Raw genomic sequence first — 19,640 nt, forward strand, 5'->3', positions numbered from 1 at the left:
CAGTGTCTGCGAACCCCTATGAGCCCCGCTTGGTTGATTCTGCGGGCTGTGTTCTTACAGTGTCCTTGTCCTTGACCCCTGTGGCTTCTACGAACCTTCCTCCTCATCTTCCAGGGGATTTCCTGGGATTCCCCTAAAGTTTAGCTGTGGGCCTCTGCATCTGCTCCTGTCAACTGCTGGGTGAAGCCTCTCGAATGATGATTATGCTAGGCTCCAGTCTAAAACAGATATCATTAGGAATTATTTCACACACGTTTTTGTTTTCCTCAGGCGTGTTTCTATTTCTACTATTTTAAGAAGTATGTAAAGATTGCTGCTAAAGACTGTGGAGTTATCTGGCTTTTCAATAGACTGCCTGGGGCTTACCAGCTATTGTTTTTGTTTGTTTATTTGTCTATACCAATTATTTCCTTGAGGTAATAGCTTTTCCATTCCACTCTTCCCATTTTCTTTTAGATAGGTTTCATTCGATTATTTTTTTTAAAGCTTCCCTTTAAAAAGAAAAAGAAAAAAATGAAGTGCTAGCATGGACTTATGCATTTTGTGTTTTAGTTATTGCCTAATACTGCATTATTTTATTTTTTAATTTTATGAGATTATAATGAAATTACATTCTTTTCTCCCTTCCCTTTCCTCCCCCCAAATCCTCCTATGCATCACTTCTAGGTCTCTTTCAAATTCATGGCCTTTTAAAATTAATGTTATTATGTGAGTATATGTATATATGTATATTTTGCTAAATATAGCCTGCTCAGTCTGTTCAATGTTACTTGTATGTTTATCTTCCGGTTATTAGTGCATTTTTGCCATCCTTATCCTGCTCCTCCTGGGCTGGGGATCTAATGCCCTTCCCTGGAGAAAGTGTTGGTGAACTTGAAGATGTGTGCTATCCCTCAAGTTAGGCAAGCCCTCTACCACTGACCCCACCCCAGCCACATCACTGCCATTATTGAATTTCCATGTACAAATTGATCAAGGAAGTCGCTACAAGTTGTATTCGGATCTGAGCCAAAGGTGAACTCCTTGCTTATGAAATATCATTACTTCTCGACTTTTGCAGGATACACAAAGAGTCTTCTGACTCTGCATGCTTTGGCTGCAGGAGAGCAAAGCGCTGTCCTGTCCAGGAGTTCAGGACAATGCTTGGACCTGGCCTTGAGGTCATCACAGTGCCTCATTACCAGCCCAGGCAGGGTCCAAAGGCTCATAGGGCTGTAGCCAGTTGTCGTTGTCGTTCTCTTCGAGGACCTGTGGCCCTCTAACCGGCAAAGAGCAGATGGTCATGGGATCTGAGTGTTCGCTGCCATCGTGGGCTCGGGGCCTGAAGTAGGCGCAGAGCGCCCCTGAGAAAGTGTCGGTGAAGCTGAAGATGTGCGAGCCATCGGACACGTTGAAGAAGGACAACTTCCCCGCCTCGTAGTCCAGCAGGATGCCTACCCTCCGGGGAGGTACGCGTAGCGCCAGTGCCACGCGATGCGGGTCCAGCACGAAGTACTCGCAGCGGTTCCACAGCCCCATCACCCAGTAGCCCGCCGCCGGGCTCAGGCGCGCGGGCCCGGAGCGCTCCACCGACTCCAGACAGGCGCCCAGGAACCAGCGGCTGCGCCGGCCCACGTGCACCTCCCAGTAGTGGCGGCCGCTGGAGAAGCGCTCCCGGCTCAGCACGCACGTCTGCTCCGAGAACCGCTGCGGGTCGCCGGCTGCAGTACTGGGCACCCCCAGGCGGGAGGACACACTCTTGCGGTTGTTGGAGACCTCCAGGCTAGGGTGCGCTGTGGCGGGATCTAAGGTCACGTCCACTGAGCAGATGCTTAAGGTTAGTACCTGGTGAGGAAGGTTCAGAAACCTCCCCTTCTTTCCCCCCCACTCCCCTGCTCTCTCCTCTTCTCTACTCTCATTTGGCCTCTCCTCTGCTCCTCAGAAAACTTCTAGTTTCTCCAGTTGGAGCAACTATTGGAATCACACCCCTTCCCACCCACCAACTCTGTCAACTACCCCTCTTCCCAGAGCATCACGCAGATTACTGCTGAAGCCAACTCCTTTCCTGAAACCCATGCTTAGGTTCCAAATGAGGTAGGTGCATGAGTAGATTCTCGAGGATGGAGCCAAGCCTTGAGCAACGAGGAGACAGATATTTGCTGGCTGTTCTGTGTCCTCTGGTCCTATCGCCCAGTCTGAACATCAATGCTGTGCCTCTGCTTTACAGCAAATTTAGGACTTCTTAAAATTACAGGGAACCTCTGAGATTATCCAGGGACCTACACTCCAACATCCATGTCCCCAAACACACCCACTTGATGGCTGAGAAACTGGAGGGCACCCACCCACCCATTTCTTGAGACAAGGTCTGTATAGCCCAGGTTGATCTTGACTTATGATCAAGATGATCACAATCTTGATCTCAGACCCCCAAGCGCTGGGATTTCATGTGTGTATCATCATGCCTGCCTGAGGGGCCCTTCTCTGAAATGATCAGAGAGATTCCTTTCAAAGTCTGCCTTTTTTTTTTTCCTGCAAAAGATCCCAGAAGAAGCCTTCCTGTTATGGAACATATATGCACATGTGAATGTATGCAGCATGTCGTATGTATAACGTGTTCATTTCCAGGATATGGACTTGGCTCCTGGAAAAACCCTTCCTCTAAAGTCAGGTCACTCTGCATCTATTCTGTGCAAGAGCCAACCCAACCTGTCGCCAGTCACATTTGGAAGCTTCAGATTCTCACCTGCATATTGCTGGGCTGCTCTCCATTCTGAAACCAAAGAGAGAGAAGGGACTCAGAGGGCTCAGCAACTTTGGGACCCATAGGATAGCTTTTCTTGCTTGAGAGCATCCCACAAATTAAAAGACCTCATCTCTTCCTCTGTATGGGACTGGGCAAAGGTCTAAGCAGTGCGAGGTTCTACCAAAGAACTGTGCAGCCTCAAATTACATTGGGAAGATGCAACACAGGGCCAAGGAAACTTGGTATCCTAAAGAGTGGAAATGAAACCTATCTGACTGCCCAAGCTCAGTCCTGGAGGCCCTGCTGATCTGAACTCTGTCCTAAGATGTCTTCAAGATGCCCAGTCTTCCCTCTGAAAAGAGTTGATCCAAAACAATATAAGACATTGTTTTTTTTTCCAGAGCACTGGGGGGACTCAATCAGAACAGCCAATGGAACTTTAAAGATGCATAGCTGTTACATGGAATAGTTCTACCAAATGCTGATTCAGTGTTGGTTTGCTTATGAATTTAAAATCATTCATCTAAATCAATTTGAGGTTTTTTTTTAAAGGTTTGTTAGCTTTAAAAAGGAAGTAGATATGGGGAAGGAACACTTGAACTCCTGGATGCTGTCAAGGCCATAATAGTGATAATGAGCAGGGGAGGTGAGTCCTTGGACAAGCTCAATTGGACCGAACATACACTGAAGTGGAAACCTTACCTCGATGGGGAAATTATGCTTGGTGCACTAAATGGCATTGAGAAGATCCATTCAGTGCCCACAGACAAGTCAGCAGACTCATTCTTACCTCACACCCGGAGTATGAGGAATTCTGTAGGATTAATATCCTACACATTAAACATGTCATTTTGCAGTTTGGATATGAAACATTGCCCAATGGCCCTGAGTTAAAGGCTTTGTCCTCAGCCCTGCCCTATATATGGAATCTTTAAAAGGGACGGCCAAAATGAAAGTCCTCTGGCAAGCAGCTTCCTCTACCTCACACTCCTTGCTTGCTGCTGCAACGCACTGCCTTGCCACAGCCCGAGTGACCATGGATCCATCACCCTTGAAACTGTGATCCCAAATAAACCTTTGCTCACTGCAAGTTTACTGTATCAGGTGTTATGTGACACTACTAGAAGGTAAGAAATACACTATACATTAATAAAAGAAATTGTAAGACGATTATCATCGTGGGATCCTTAGCAAAGTTGTTTAACAAAATTTCAGGAACATAAGCCATAAGGTACAAGTTTCGATGAATTAAACTTGATCAAAAGTAAAGTAATAATCTCTCCTTGATAAAGGGAACATGAACAAGGCTAACAGTGAATGACACGGTAGCAAAAGGAATCCATGTTGTTTAATATCAATAATATGCATGTGGGTGTGGGTGTGTACCACACATCATATAGGAATCCTCAAAACCTTAGCATCCAGAGAGGACCCACTGATAAAAGAACGAGAAAGTGTTTATCCCTGTGGGCCGGCAAATTTAGAGAGCTAGCTCACACAGGATGCAGGTGTACAGAGCCTCACCATGTGGATGGCAGGAAGGAAGACGCCTATCTGGGAAATCTTTGTCTGGTCAGCATCCTAATCTCCCTTCCTGGTTACACTTCCTAGAGAAACAAGGTGATAGGACAACACACTTTGGGCTTATTCAGTGTGGTTTGCAGTGGCGTGCAGTGAGAATCAGCAAGAAGAAGCAGACCTAACATACATGAGATGGATATTTAAACAGTAATACACGTATGAAGCAAGGGACAGACAGCATGAGGTTATGAATGATGTTTACAAAAACAAAAACAAACCAAAAAAAAAAAACCCTATGACGCAAAGTAGAAACCCAAGTTTATAAGAATATATACAAAATAAAATATACATCAGACTGTTGGCCTTATGGAGGGAATATAGGCCCTTATTACATTGTCAGGTTCCGAGAAATTACTTTTTCCTTAGTCTAGCATTTAGGCAAAATCCAGCACTCCCTCTGGAGAGCGGCCATGTCTTCAGTCTCATTCAGGTATGAAGAGAAGCATTTAATTATATGGTAGCGTGTCGACTCCAGATCCACAGGAAGTGTGAGGGTGAACATCAGAAATTCAGGTGACTGTGGTGTGTAACTCTTAGGTTTCAAACCAGCCACAAACAGCTGAGGTGCTTATATAACATATCAAAACAGACCTGGCCACCAGGTTCTCCCAGCATCCCTCAGTCCCTACCTGTTACAGGGTATGGCTGGCATATCTGGCCCCCTACCCTAAACTTCTCCAGCCAACAGAGAAAGGCTGGGCTGTCCTTCCCCAGCTGTCCTTCCTTGTATAAAATCCAGCCATTTTGGTACCCAGTTCTCTTTTTGTCTTCCTGGCTGCTACAGTTGGTTCACCTCCCTCCTCTCTGCTTTCCTTTCCCCAACTCTCCTCACATAGCTCAAGGACGTGTCCACTCTGGACTCTCCCTTTTAGCTACAATAAACTTCCTCCTACACCATTCCTAGGACCATTCATGTCATTTCCTTTTTATTTGTTTTTTGTTTTTTTTCCATTTAGTAGCCAGGATTAGAAACAATGTTCTTCCAAATGTAACCTTGGGACAATAAGTATAAATATACAAGTAAAACGTGGACCTGACCTCTACCAAGTACAATATGCATACAACGTGGGAGGTACAGGAGAGAAACGGAAAGCACCAGACAAGAGTGTGATGTTGCCAAGTAGAGAGTAACTGGCTAGTGATAGCTTGACCTACATTTTTGGTTTGTTTGCTTGCTCGCCTGTGTTACTTAACAATGGTGTGGAAGCCTTAGGATTCGTGAGAAACCAGGCTTGGAGTCTTGATCAATGATCAGGCTGGCGAGAGATGGTGTGTTAACTCTGTGGAGATGCCAGGGAAGCCACAGTGAGTCATAGGCTGAGACAGCCACATGATCAGAAGGTACCCCGTCCAAAACCCCAGCCCTGGGCTGCTCCCCTGTGATGTTTGGTAGACATATCAAATGCATTTCCAACTTAGGACATTTTCAGTGGGTTTAGAAAGGTATGATTCCATCATGGAAGTCAGGGAGCCTAGTGAGAAATAATAGGAGAGAAGGGGCTTCACTTACCAGCCTGGCCCTCGGATCTTCTCCAGTCTGAAGCAGCAAAGGAAAAGATGGATTAGAAAGTCAGAACACCACATTTTTTTTCTCTAGTGGCCCAATTCCCCCTTTCCTAGACACCCATGCAGCCATCCCGGGTGTCATACTTCATTGGGAGAAGAAAGGATACATAAATAGCCAGGTACAATAGGGGACAGAAAGGGATGCCTCTGGGGTGGGGAACACTTACCAAGCTCTGTCTGAAGTTTCTCTGCAAGCAAAAGAGAGAGGTGTCAACCTTCTGATGTAAACACATTCATTCCTTCATCTCAGGTCACTTCTCTCTGCAACTCTACCTTTGATGCCACATTGCCCTGTAGGAGGCTCATCCCCAACACTCCAGAGCCTTTATCCTATCTTTATTTCAGAGGAAGAAATCAACAGGCACTGGGTCTGGGGAGGAACAACAGGCTTGGTTCTAAAGGGTTTCTTCCCTTGGCTCCAATTGGGTGGAGAGGAGTTTATTCTTTCTAAAAACAAAAGATGTTCCTGGGGTTTGTATGATGGTGGGGGGTGGGGCACATGAATAAGCTCAGGAGCAGAGCACAGCCTATGTCTCTTGGGGTCACTTGCTGCATACTTCATTTAAAGATAAGAAGGACATTGTAATTACTTTTCCTTGGCTAGCTGTAAAGGATCTGACTCTCTCTCTAGAATATGGTCCTCTGGTCTTTGCATCTTGTATACTCTTTAAAAACAATCAGTATACTAATTCAGGCTGGGATCTTGATGATTCATTACAATGTTTTGTTTTGTTTTGTTTGTTTGTTTGTTTGTTGTTTTGGTAGGGTTTTTTGTTTGTTTTTGTTTGTTTGCTTCTTTTATGTTTTTGTTTTTGTAGGATTGGGTAGGCAGTGAGACCCAAGGAGCTTGGGTTCCTCACCTCCCTCTGTACATCTCTCTGCTACACCACACCCCTCGATGGTTTTAAGCTGGTGTGTTCCAATGAGAGGAAAAGTAATTTACCAGAATGTTCCCATTTTAGTCTAAGTTCAAGGGTCATTCCTCACAGTGGCATTTGGGTTAAAAGAGAAAGGTGGATTCTGGGAAGATGAGTTGGGGAAGTAAACCCTCCAGTGGAGTGTGTTCAGAGCTTCTCCTGTTGAATGAACCCTGAGGCTGGGACCCACCGGCAGCATATCTCAGTCTGACTGAGGGAGGAGAGGCAGTCAAAGATGGGTGGAGAACCAGATGGGTGCCATCCTTCTCTCCCTCAAAGGAGCCCAGTCACTTAACACTGTCCTTTTCTGCTCCAGGGGTGGCAGCATAAGCATACTTGTCCTATAGACTGCCCTGTGGTGAGGAACCCAAAACTTACTCAACCATGTGATTAGTTTCTTTGTTTTTTTTGTTTTGTTTTGTTTTTTCTGGAGACAAAAGGAATAGAGGATGCTCTCAGACTGGTGAAAGACCAGACAGGACGGATTATGAACACAGGGACCTCATTCCCCTAAGGTGGGCAGATTCAGCCATGTGCATCTGGGAGCCAGCCTGGGTGCCTGGACACAGACAGCTTAGCCAACCCACTCCTTCCCTCTCTCTGCTCTGCTAGGCCTAGATGCCCCCTCCAATACTGAGGTCTTGCCTTGGAAACCTAGGCCCTGCTCCGGATGTGGGGATAGAGGGCACCACCTCTGACTTACCTCGGACCTTCTCTCCCTGCTTCACCCGGTTTTCTGAAAGGAAGAAGGAACGGGAAGAGCTGAGTAGGGAACTTGCTCTTGCTCTTTTCAAGCTCTCCTTCCAGACTGGGTTGCCTTTTGCCCATCCCCGTGTCCCTCCACACCTCCGCACTTCTCCTCTCCCTGGCTCCCCTCTCCCATGTTTTCCTATTGAAAGACTGGATGTTAGACTCCCTGGTGGGCAGACAGGGAGAGGGACCTTAGGTAGGTAATACAAAGGTGCCAAGATGGCCAGCTTCTTTCTCAACCTCCTGCCTTGAGACAAAAGAGCCTGGCAGCTTTTGTCTGCCACCAGGACTGGCTCTACAAGTTCAAGGCCTGATCAGGACACCTTACATAGCCTTGGTGGACCAATCAACCGTCCCATCTGTCCTCAAACCAAGCCGCCATAGAGTAGGGGAGGAAGATTCTTCAGAGGATTTAAAAGCCCCGTCCTCCTCAGGAAGAGACAGGATTTTTTGGGGGGTGTGGGAGCTTTTCGAGTGCCCCCTCTGCCCACCCTTAGCTTCCCAAGGGTCTTTTTCTCTGTGTATCTGTTGCATGTGGTGCTTCCTTATCCCAATTAAAAACAAAACAAAACAACAACAACAACAACAACAAAAGACCCACTGCCCGGCCCATTTCAACAGTTGATTCTGTCTGTGGTACTTGAGGTTTCCCTGCTGCTTCCTCTTCTGTTTCAAGTCCCGCCCCCGCCTCACATAGTTCTTTAACTGGTGAGGGAAAACGAGCCCCCCACCCCCACCCCGTCAGACCCCTACCTAGACTGTATCATTATGGAGCAAAACCGGCTCCAGGGCCTGACTCATACCTTGGAAGCTCCGCTGCTTGTAAAAATACCGCAGCGCCAGCAGGGTGAGCACAATCAGACTGAGCGGCAGGACCACTAGGATTCCCACAAATGCTTTCTTCCAGGGGGACGTTCTGGGAAGGAACACATCTGGAAAACGTGCCACAAGGTGTTAGTTGTCTCGACTTAGGCTCTACTAGCCACTGAAGCAAGAATGTCTTGGACCCCACATCATGATGTCTTGAGTGATCTTAGGGTAGCCAGTTACACCGTCAGTGGGAGCCTCTCTAACCAGGTATGAACGGAACGTGAATGCAGCTGAGCAGCCTTCACTCCAGGTAGGATCAGGTGCAATGGCAGAATTCACTACTGTGGGGGAAGGGAAGGCTGTGAATTGAAGATAAAGGATGGGTCCTGGTTCAAGGATGCGACAGCCAGCCTGATGGCACTGTGTTTTTGCCTGTCCCCAAATGAACTGCTCTATCCCAGTTATTAGCGTGCTCAGACCTGAGTAATAATTTATACAGGTTCCCTGTGACGACTAAAGAAACTTAATATGAAGCCAGGGGTTCATATTAAGTGACGTTGACCTTTTGCTGTGCAATGCCTGGGGGATGCTAGTGGTCTGCAGGTGAGATGAGAATAGGAAAATGGGCTCTGGGGTATTAATAGCTGCCGTTGCTTCTGTACAGCCTGCTTATCACTGTGGGAAAGGGATGCAATGGCCTTTTTATTGTTATATAGAGGAAAAGTCAGAAACAACTGAGGGAAGTAAACCGATTTTCCTGCCCAGCTGTGGATTCCATGGATAGCTGTAACACACACCTTTCTGACGGCTTTTAAAAAAAACTCCACCTTAATCCCCCTCCCACACAGCATGCTCTTTGGCTCTAAGGCTGCAGTCCTTCTGTGAGCAGTAAGAATAAATTCATTTACTCTGAATTTGAAATAAATAAGTCTCTGGTTTCTCCCAGTGGGTTCTGATGCCACAGCACTGGTATGCCCTTCACCTCTCTACCACTTATAACTGGGGGTGCCACAATCCCACTTTTCCAGCTCTGATCCTACACTTGAAGGAGTCCAGCATCCAAACTGTTTTTAACCTGGCTGGGGAATCTACAGGTTGTCACTTACTTCCTGGCATTTGCCTCAGTTCTCACACCGCTGGAAGAATTCCCAACAAAGCCAATAGCTGCTTAGCCACAGTAGCAACCCGAGCAAGCCCTGTGTTAGCTTAAATGAAAATGGTTCCAGGACACCAACCCAACCTCAAAACCTTTGACCTACAATTTGTCTTGCCTACAAGATGTGCTGTGGTAAATGTGGTGCAGAAATTGGTGGAGTGGCCGACCAATGACTGGTCCAGCTTGAGACTCATGCCACGAGAGGGAGCCCATGCCTAAACACTCTCTGGAGAGCCAAAAAACCAGAGGCTGGATAGCCTAGAGACCCAGGATAGAAGCAAACATGACCAACAAAGAAAAAAAAAGTGCATGAAATGATTCCTAATGATACTCATAGACTGGAGCCTGGCATAATCATCATCAGAGAGGCTCCACCAGCAACTGGTGGAAACTGATTCAGAGAGCCACAGCCAGACATAGGTGGAACTCGGGAAATGCTCTGAAAGAGGGGAAGGAAGGTTGTAGGAACCACAGAGATCAAGGGCACCACAAGAAAACCTACGGAATCAACTAACCTGGGCTCGTAGAAACTCCCAGAGACTTGACTGCCAACCAGGGAGCCTGCATGGGACTGGCCTAGGTTCTCTGTAATATGTTATGGTTGTGCAGCTTGGTCTTCTTGTGTGATTCCTAACAGTGGGGGTAGAAGCTGTCTCTGACTCTTTTGCCTGCTTTTGGGACCCTTTTCTTTCTACTGGGTTGACTCATCCACCCTTAAATTGAAGGGAGGTGCTTAGTCTTATTGCAACTTGATATGCTATGTTTGGACGATATCCATCAATAACCTGCCCTTTTCTGAAGGGAAACAGAGAAGGAGTGGATGACGAGATGGAAGGAGCGGGGTATGGGAGTAGAGGAGAGGTGGAAAGTACAGTTGGGTTGTAATATATGAGAGAAGAATAAATAAAAAAAAGCAATTAAAACAAGGAAAATGGCCCACATAGGTTCATAAGAAGTGGCATTATTGAGGTGTGACTTTTTGAAGGAAATATGTCACTGAGAGTGGCTTCGAGGTTTCAGAAGCTCAAGCCAATCTCAGTATCTCCCGCTCTTTCTCTCCCCACTGCCTGACTATCCAGATGTAGAACTCCCAGGTACCTTTTCAAAACCTGGGTTCTACCATGCTTCCCGTCATGATGATATGGACTAAACCTCTGGAACTATAAGCCTGACCTAATTAAAAGTTTTACTTTATAAGAGTTGCCTTGCTCCTGGTCTCCTCACAGCAATAAAACCCTAAGACAAGCCCTAAAGGTTGGGTGCAGTTTGGTGCTGTCTGTAGTCCAGGGCAGCTCCCAGAGTGGCCAGGATGAAGGGATGAAGACAAAGCCAGAGCATAACTCTGCAGAAGCATGTGTCAGCTTAGTAATTTTGTGTCTGTGTGATCTAATTATTCAGAGGTAATGCTTTATTGCAGAGGGTTGTTTACTTTACTTATTTATTTATTTTATTTGTCAAGCCTTTGTTTAATGAGCTCCAGGTAATATTTCTTTGAAGAAAAAGGGGAAATTTCCCCCAACAAAACTACAAATCAGAGTAAATGCATTTGAGACTCTTGTTTTGAACTTTACTTTGAAAACAGTAGTACTTACTTTTCCTTCTAATCTCCTACTTAATTTCATTTTGAGTGTCTGTCTACCTGTATATAACTAAGATATATGTTTCTATCAAACATTTACCTATCAGCTATGGGTTGTTTACTTTAAAAAATATTTTTAACCTTTAGAAAGTACAGTAAACTAAGGTGGAGATTGCTCAGTGGCTAAGAGCCCTGGATCCTCTTCCGGGGTCTCACTTAAGAGATAGACATCAAACCAAGAAGCTACACCACCTCCCCTAAGCCATGCATTATTGTATAGATGACTTCTAGGCCAATCAACACGGAGCTTTTGATGATTAAAAAGGCAAGTGTGGACCAGTGCCTACTGACCTGCAATCTGGACCACAAACTCTTTCTTCTGGGGCAACAAGGGGTTCTGGATTAGACAAGACACATTGCCTCCTCGGACAATCACGGATGTCTCCAGACTGAACAGGCCCTGGGCATTCTGGGTGATGGCTTCAGACTCTGGAGAAAGGCACTGACCCTGGTGGCCTCTCCATTGAACCTTCGGCTTGGGGTACCAGCCACTGGAACTGCATCGCAGCTGAATGCCTTCTCCATTGAAGCCCTCGAGGGAGATGTGTGGGTCTGAGCCTGAGCCTGAGAAAGCAGGAGTGAGAAAGATCAGGCTCACCATGCATAAAGTTCCTGCCACTGTTCACTGTCTGAGATCATCATAAAAAGTCAGGAATTATGACTGCTCTTATCACATATGTGAGCTTCAGGGGGGAGGGGCTATGTGCATTTAGTTATATTGTGCCATAAATGATCCCACTACAATGAAGAAACGTCTCACCCAGAACTCCAGTAGATTATCCTCTGTTAATTCTCACTAGATCTCAAATGTCTACAGTATATGAAATCCTTTTTCAGTCAAATAGAGCTAGCTCTGTGATCTAGCTATCATTTGTCATTTAACTGTCAAAGTATGTGCTAGGCGTCAAACCCACTCTCGTTCATCTAAGTAAACATCCTACCACTGAACTCTATCCCCAGCCATACATGTTAAACTAGCAAAATAATAATATATGTATGTATATATGTGTGTGTGTACAGAAATATATATACGTACAACTTGAGTCCTTTTTGTTGCTAGTATATATGATTTCAAGACTGACCATTCTGCATGTATGTAACAATAGTACTCAATGAAAAAGAGGCTATCAACTTGAGAGTGAGTGACATGGGAGAAGGGTTTGAGGGAGGGTATCTGGAAAGGGTTTAAGGGAGAAAAGAACGGGAGAAAGGAATGCAATTCTACTTCAATCAAAAACAATAAAAGATTAATGTTGTTTAAATAGTAATGATATGTAAAATACATATCAGGAAAGCCCCAGGCCTTTCTCTATCATTTTAATTCCTTATGTCTCACGACTTATGCAATCCATTTCTATTAGCTTCTAGCCTGTATTTCTTTCTTACAAGTCTTCCTACAATAGTCCCCTATTAATTGTGTACAAAAAAATTCATCCTCAAATTTCTTTGTTTTTTTCCCCTCTTGTTAACGGATTCTAGGAATCGCTGCACAACTGTTCATTGAGACATAACAGGCTATGGGCATTCTAGATGATGACAAGGAGCTTGTTTTACAAGCTTCAGAAGGTGGACCATGCTGATGGACCATAATTAGCTCCTAACCCTAACCCTAACCCTAACCCTTAACCCCTAACCCCTAACCCCTAACCCCTAACCCCTAAACCGTAACCCCTAAACCCTCAACCCTAACCCTAACCGTAACCCTAACCCTAACCCTAACCCTAACCCTAACCCTAACCCTAACTCTGATTTTCTTGTGTTGCTATTTAGGAATCTTCGATGTTCTTGAAATTCTATGTAATGCTACAAATACTGGTCTTACACAAATGCCTATTATATCTTTATGTCACTTTGATCCACCTTGTTATTTTGAGTTAAAATTATCTTCCCATCTGTTTTGAAATCATTCAGTGTTTTTGTGAACCTTTTTACTGCTGCATACGGATTTATTGGGGTTATTTTCTTTTCTTTTAAATTGTTTTAAAAGCTTCTCCCACCTGACTCTCAACCCCTGGTACTGGGAATCAAACCACAGCCTGTGTGTGCTGGACAGGCACTAGACCTCTGAGGTATCCCTTCATGCCACACGCAACATTTTAACATATTGCATTTGTTTGTTTTCAACCCGAAATTTTCTCTTCAATTCCAATCCTATCCTTTCATCGGTCTCCTGCTCCTGTCTAGCTTGAGAACGTACCTGCTACTTCCAGTTCCCACGTGACTTCACCAGAGAAGTTGTGGGAATGAAAGCGGCACCCATATCGGCCCTCGTCAGAGGGAACCACGCTAAGGATGTGCAGATTCACGCTGCCCTCCCCAATGTCATAAGCTTCAAATAAGGTCCTGTTTCGGAACTGCGCCATCTGCAGGCTGGAGTGCCCCTGCGGCTCCTGGTACAGGTACACCACGTTGGAGACCTGGGTCCGAAACCAGCGGATTTCCATGTGCTCTGCGTCCTGGTATGATGATAAGCGACATGGGAACTCTACCGCTTCCCCGACGCGGGCCAAAATGGACTCTTCAGGGCCCAGCACCCGGACCTCATCTAGGACAACAATCCAAAACAATGGCCAAGATCAACCCACTTCAAACATAATCTTTTTTTTTTTAATCACTTTTCTTTGTATATCAGAAATCTACAGCAAACCATTCAAATGACAAAGATGAAACTCTCTCCAAGAACAATCTGTGTGCTTTCCTGGAGAAGAAATTGATACAAAAAAAGTCAATTAAAATACCTATCTGTGTACACACATTACAATCAGATGCACTGTACGGGGAGGGACCAGTTATTGGTTGAAATCAACCAAGCATAAATGCTATTTGAGGAGCTAGCTATGTGTGGCCAGGGGAGCATGCTAAACACAATGTGTTTTGTGACTAACAAAATTTATGCCCTTGATATAGAATTGCTGATTTGCGTAAGCGCAACAAGAAAAAGATCTTGAAAGAGAGAAACCATTTAGCTGGTGGTGGTGCTTTCGGGGCAGTGAGACGGGAAAGCCTTATTTTGTCCATGTCTCAGCAGAGTTTCCATCACTGTGATAAGCATCATGGTCAAAAGCAACCTGAAAAGGAAAGGTCTCATCTTACAGGTAATTCACAGCAGGAACTCATGGCAAGACCCTGGAGGCAGGAACTGAAGCAAAGACCGTGGAGGAGTGCAGCCTACTGTCTTTGTTCTTCATGGAGTCTTCAGTCTGCTTTCTTAAGCCCAGGATGTACAAGCATGTGATAGGCTGGGCCTTTCTGTATCAATCACTAATTTTAAATGCCTCAGGCTTGCATGCAAGTCAATCTTTTTTTTGGGGGGGGTGGGGGGGTTGTGTGATTCAAGACAGGGTTTCTTTGTGTAGCCCTGGCTGTCCTGGGACTCACTCTGTAGACCAGGCTGGCCTCGAACTCAGAAATGCACCTGCCTCTGCCTCCCAAGTGCACCACCACTGCCCCATGAAAGTCAATCATAAAGAGCCATTTTCCCAAGTGTGCTTCCCACTGCTCAGATATCTCTGACTTGTGTCAAACTGACAATAAGCTAGCCAGGGCCGGCAGTTTTCACAGCATTTATCAATGGAGTACATATGTACAGCTTCTGTGTATCTTGGTATTTAAATGCCTACTGAACTCTGCTGTAGAGAGACCTGCCATACTCTTTCATGTGACCATTGGTCTTCTTTTCTGGTGCCTCCAGGTGGTCTCTCTGCTATCCTTAGTCAGCTTCCTCCTTTCCAAACTCAGCTAACACTTCTTCCCCAAACTCAAACATACTACATCTCTTTCCTCATCCTTCACTTTGCCCGTAGCTCATAGAAGTCTCTTGCTTTGTTTCATTTTGGGAAAGACAAAAAAAAAAAACAACAAACAAACAAAAACAAAAACAAAAACAATCAATCAAAAAAACCCAACAACCTTTTACCTCCTGGATGAATCCCAGCCAATCCAGTCACCTTCCCCAGGTTCCCTCTCCAGGGTCTCTTCAATTGTCCTTGGACACCTGAGATCCCTCTGTCTCTGTCTCTCTCTCTATGCAACCCCCCCCCCCCCATTTATCCTCCATCTATTAGCTTCCCAGGGAAGGTGTTCTTTTACTCCAGGGAAGTGTATATTGGAAACAGGGTCTGGCAAACTGATGAAAGAACATCAAGTAGTGTGGCTTTAACAACTGGTATAGAAGCAGTGAGTGGTGCTATATAACTATACTAGTTGCTATATAACTGTACTAGTTGCGATATAACTGTATTGGTTGCTACATAACTGTACTGGTTGCTATAGAACTGCACTGGTTGCTACATAACTGTACTGGTTGCTATGCAATGGTACTGGTTGGTGTATGTCCCAGTACTGAGGAGGCTGAAGTAAGAGGATTGAGAGTTCCAGGCTACTCTAGGCTGCATAGCAAGAACCTGTTTTAAAAGCAAAACAACAAAAGTTACAAAAACAAATGAAAAATAAACCAACCAACCAAACAACAACAAAATCCAAAATCCTGAGTGGGAATCTTTTGCATTTTTAGCAATTAGTATCGTCTGGTGCTGTATTATGAGGGTCCATTCCTAGAGGGCACCCAGCAGAGATAGGAGCAGAGTTTGGGTGCTCAAATTCTACCTGGGTGGGCTGACTATGGCTGCAGATCAAATACATTACCTGAGTTCACCTCCCACAACTGAAGGAAGAGAAGGCAGGTGCAGAAGATTCTGAGGCAGCGAGGTATTTGTTTCAGAAACTCCAGAAATACTGAGAGAGCTGCCATCTGCCAGCGGTGAGGGCCCACCTAGAAAATAATAAACATGCTGGGGAACATGGGCAGTGACCCTTCACCCAGAGGGTCTGAGATTATATTTATTCTTTTAGTTATTATTATTATTATTAGCTAATTCTGGAGTTCCATATCAGGCCCATGGCATCTTTTAAACCATGACAGGATGTAAGAACTGTTTCTAATTTTATCAGGTGATGATGTTACCATTGGGCTTGTTGGAACTCATGGCGCTGTGAGCAGACAGAGTTGAAGGGTCCCAGAGGAAGCAAAGTATTGTTTAGATTCAGGAATGGAGCCATACATTGGGGGGAGGGGCTCAGTGTCACCTTCTTCTGGGTTAGTGGCACTCCCCAGAGAATGGGAAATCTAGGAAGAATGTCAAATGCAGCTTTATCTCCCTTCCTCCCCACTACACACCACTGGTGTACACATTCTTTGCCCTGGAACATCAGGTTCATCAAACAGGAAAACAGAGCTGTTTTTTTTTCTAAAGCAGAGTATATATGGTGGCTACCTGCCAACCTTTGAGACATTCTGGTCAATTTCATCTATTCTGATCTTATCGGAGATTAGCTAGTCCCTGTTCTCATGTTTATTGCATCTTTAGGCCAAGCTGATGGAGGGATGTCATCTGGCAATCCCTTCTCCATCCAGTGGTCCAGAAAATTCAGACTCTTCTAGCTCTAAGTCTCTGTTGCGCTCTGTGTTAGCATCTAAGTCTAGCAGCCAATGAGTCTAATGTGATCAATGCATCTCGGGATGCACAGCCTCTCCACATCGCTTCTTTATTTAGGCATTAGGACTTAAGGCAGCAGATTTTGTAGCTGGGTGAACTTCAATCTTTGTGCTTGAGTAATGGAAGGAAAAAGTTTAAGCCTCCTCTGGGTTGACAAAATGCTGTTTAGATTGTATGTGATGGCGCACACCTAAAATCCCAGCATGCAGAAGGCTGAAGCAAAGGGACCATGAGTGTGAAGAGAGCCTGGGCTAGCTAGACAGACTCTGTCTCAAGCACAGAAATAGAGAAACACTCTATAAATAAAAGTCACCACCTTCTCCTCTCTCCACTTTCAAAACATCATTTTGCAGCTTCCTTCCAGAAATGGTTCATCCCATCATGACAGTTCCTCTGGGGAGGGTACATTCAGTGGATTTTTACTCTCTAACCCAACTCACATTTCTACTCTGTCTTTTTCCACCATACTCGCCATTGTTTGGTGACCCCCGCACAGCCTTTGCTTCTGCTGAGCCCTAGTCACATGATCTGCAAAGATGTAGGATTGCACAGTATATATAGACAAAGATGTAGGATTGTACAGTAGGAAAGCAGTCAGAGAAGATGTAGGAAGGTTGGTAAGGGCTTCTCGGGTTGACCTGTGGGCTAGAAGGACCCAGACTGGTAGGGACACAAGGTGGGGTGTGGGGAGCAATGGTAATGAATGTACCACATCTTGATGCTTTGGAGCTCAGACTGAGAGGTAGCAAAGATAAGGCAGAGGAGCAAGGTGGGGCCACTCCAATTGTGTTTCAGATGAACTCTTTAGAGGGAGGAGGGCTCATTCCTGTCTGGAGCCAACCTGTCTGTTTCGATGGCCAGAATATAGTGAAATTAGTATTTGTGTGGTAACTAACAAGACCAGAGGTCCTGGGCAGAGATGAAAACTCTGAAAGGACAGTAAGACCCCTTGTCCATTATGGCTGATGACAGAAGTGTTGGTGACAGCTCTGCGAAGTGGCAGCAAGGCATCCGAAGCCACACTGACTCTGTGTCACTCACCTTGTCTTCCTTTCCCTTTTGTGCCTTGGTCTTAAGGACTAGACACCGCGTAGAGACCTAAGAGAGCAAAGCCACATCAGGCACATCACCACCTAGATAGCACCTTGCAAAGCAAGCACTGGGGCGTATGTAGTGGTCCATTTGGATGAGCTACAATGTGAGGGCTTAGTCAACTGTGTTAAGTGGTAGCTCTGATCAGCCTAGAGGGTCAGTTTGTTCTTTCCAAAGGAGCAAGTAAGTGAAGTGGTAGCTCTTGTTAGCTAAGGACAGTTTGTTCTTCCACAAGGGGCAAGTAAATGGGGTAGTGTGTTCCTTAATTGCTATCTGTAGTCATTTCTCTGTTGTGATAAACACATGTGATTGTCATCACAGAAGCTATGGGGAAAAAAGGTTAAAATATAAGTTGTATATGTGAACACACACACTGAGGTAGAAACTTCACTCCATCACCTCTAGCTGTGTGTGAAAGTGTCCCACGTGTCTCAGTTTCCCAACTTGTAATTTGGGCTTATTGGTAAAGGTAGTAATAGCTTTGTCACCAGCGTCTTTGCAGACAGGAGTCACAGGTATTCAGCGTCTGCTCAGAACTCAGGATATCTATGGGATAGCCTTTGACTGAAAGTCTGGAAACTTCCTGAAGGGACTAGAAGAGAGTACACACACACACACAAACTCATGTCTATGCCCACAGCAATAAACATAAATTAAACACTTATTTATCGAACCCTCACATATTCCCTGAGTATTACTCCTACTTTTACCAAAAAGCCCCAATTATAGGTAGGTACGCTGAGGCACACCCAGCTAGAGATGGCAGAGGGAGATTTCTTCCTCAGCTGCTGTTTACAGCACTTGTTTTCTCGCCTCCAGCCTCTCCCCAGCTGTGCTGTGTGGTCTGGTCTAGGCTTCTGATTTCATTTGCATCAATAACTCAAAACCAGGATGTTGTTAGGGAGCACCCAGCCTCAAGCCGTGCCATGCTCACCTGCACTAAAGAAGAAACTAGGTCACAGGCTAGCCAGCCACAAGACTGATCAGCTGATGAATTTAAATTTTACTGCCCATGAAAAAAGAAAGAAAACCTAAACCAAAGTGTCCCCAAGACTTTGTCATCAGACAGGAGTCATGGGACTTCAGTGTCTGTTCAATACTCGGGGGGTATCTGCTGGATAGCCAGTAGTTGGAAGCCTGGAAAGGGGACTTTAGTTTCCTAAAGTGACTTTGTGTGGTGTGCCCTACACCACACTACTCCCCACTGCTGCCTCGAGGTCCCCTTCCCACCTTTCCTTCAGTTAAAGGGCTCCGATCCTTCCTGCAGCGTCCCCCCTCCCGCCCCCGAGGAGAAACACTTTATAATTTCCATCATTTATGCCAAGGTTGCCACGGGCTCCAGAATCTGATCCAGGTAGAGAAGTTTGGCTGGAGAAAGGAGAAAGCTAGATGTGCTGAATTGGGGTGTGGTGCGGGGGCGGGGGGGGGGAGATGGAGACCTCGGTGAAGAGGCCTCAGACCTAGCTAAGTCATCCAGGTGAGGACCATGTTCTCTCTGTGATCCCCGGGGATGCTCCTTTCTGAAGATATGAGGGATAAAGAGCTCATGCACACGGTAGTGCTGAAGCCCACCTCTCACTTCTGCTGCTTTGCCCTGTTGTTTTGCAAAGCGCAGCGGTTGGTACGTTTCTTGCAGCTATCCCCATAAGCTCCAAAGGGCCAATGAGACCTGCGCACTTCCTTCTCCTTTCCCACTCCAGTGCCCTCTACTGCCCACTAGCTTACACCAGTGTGATTTTACTTTGTCTATAAGAGTATCTCCATCCTCATAACCTTTAAGAGCTGAGTCGCTTTAAGAAGGGAGTCCCAAAAGAATGAACCCTTTTCATCTGCAAGGGACAAGGATGCATCAGAACCTTGCCTCCTCAGAGGCAAGCCTCAATGGGCATCTCCCTTAAGACATCCAAAA

General features: G+C 45.6%; 1 protein-coding gene across 1 annotated transcript in view; it reads right to left on the reverse strand.

The window, feature by feature from the left end:
* Positions 1–569: 569 nt before the first annotated feature.
* Positions 570–19,640, reverse strand: part of Btnl9 (butyrophilin like 9) — a 19,383-nt gene continuing 312 nt past the window's right edge. The window contains exons 2-10 of the mRNA XM_031353845.1: positions 15,789–15,915; positions 13,342–13,689; positions 11,436–11,708; positions 8,343–8,471; positions 7,493–7,525; positions 6,040–6,060; positions 5,817–5,843; positions 2,726–2,752; positions 570–1,799 (exon numbers count right to left, since the gene is read on the reverse strand). Of these exons, the coding sequence (XP_031209705.1) occupies positions 1,165–1,799; positions 2,726–2,752; positions 5,817–5,843; positions 6,040–6,060; positions 7,493–7,525; positions 8,343–8,471; positions 11,436–11,708; positions 13,342–13,689; positions 15,789–15,894 (1,599 nt within the window). The 5' untranslated portion in view covers positions 15,895–15,915 and the 3' untranslated portion in view covers positions 570–1,164. The remainder of the gene's footprint in view (positions 1,800–2,725; positions 2,753–5,816; positions 5,844–6,039; positions 6,061–7,492; positions 7,526–8,342; positions 8,472–11,435; positions 11,709–13,341; positions 13,690–15,788; positions 15,916–19,640) is intronic.

Source organism: Mastomys coucha, unplaced genomic scaffold, assembly GCF_008632895.1.
Source record: "Mastomys coucha isolate ucsf_1 unplaced genomic scaffold, UCSF_Mcou_1 pScaffold5, whole genome shotgun sequence".
Classification (NCBI taxonomy): domain Eukaryota; kingdom Metazoa; phylum Chordata; class Mammalia; order Rodentia; family Muridae; genus Mastomys; species Mastomys coucha.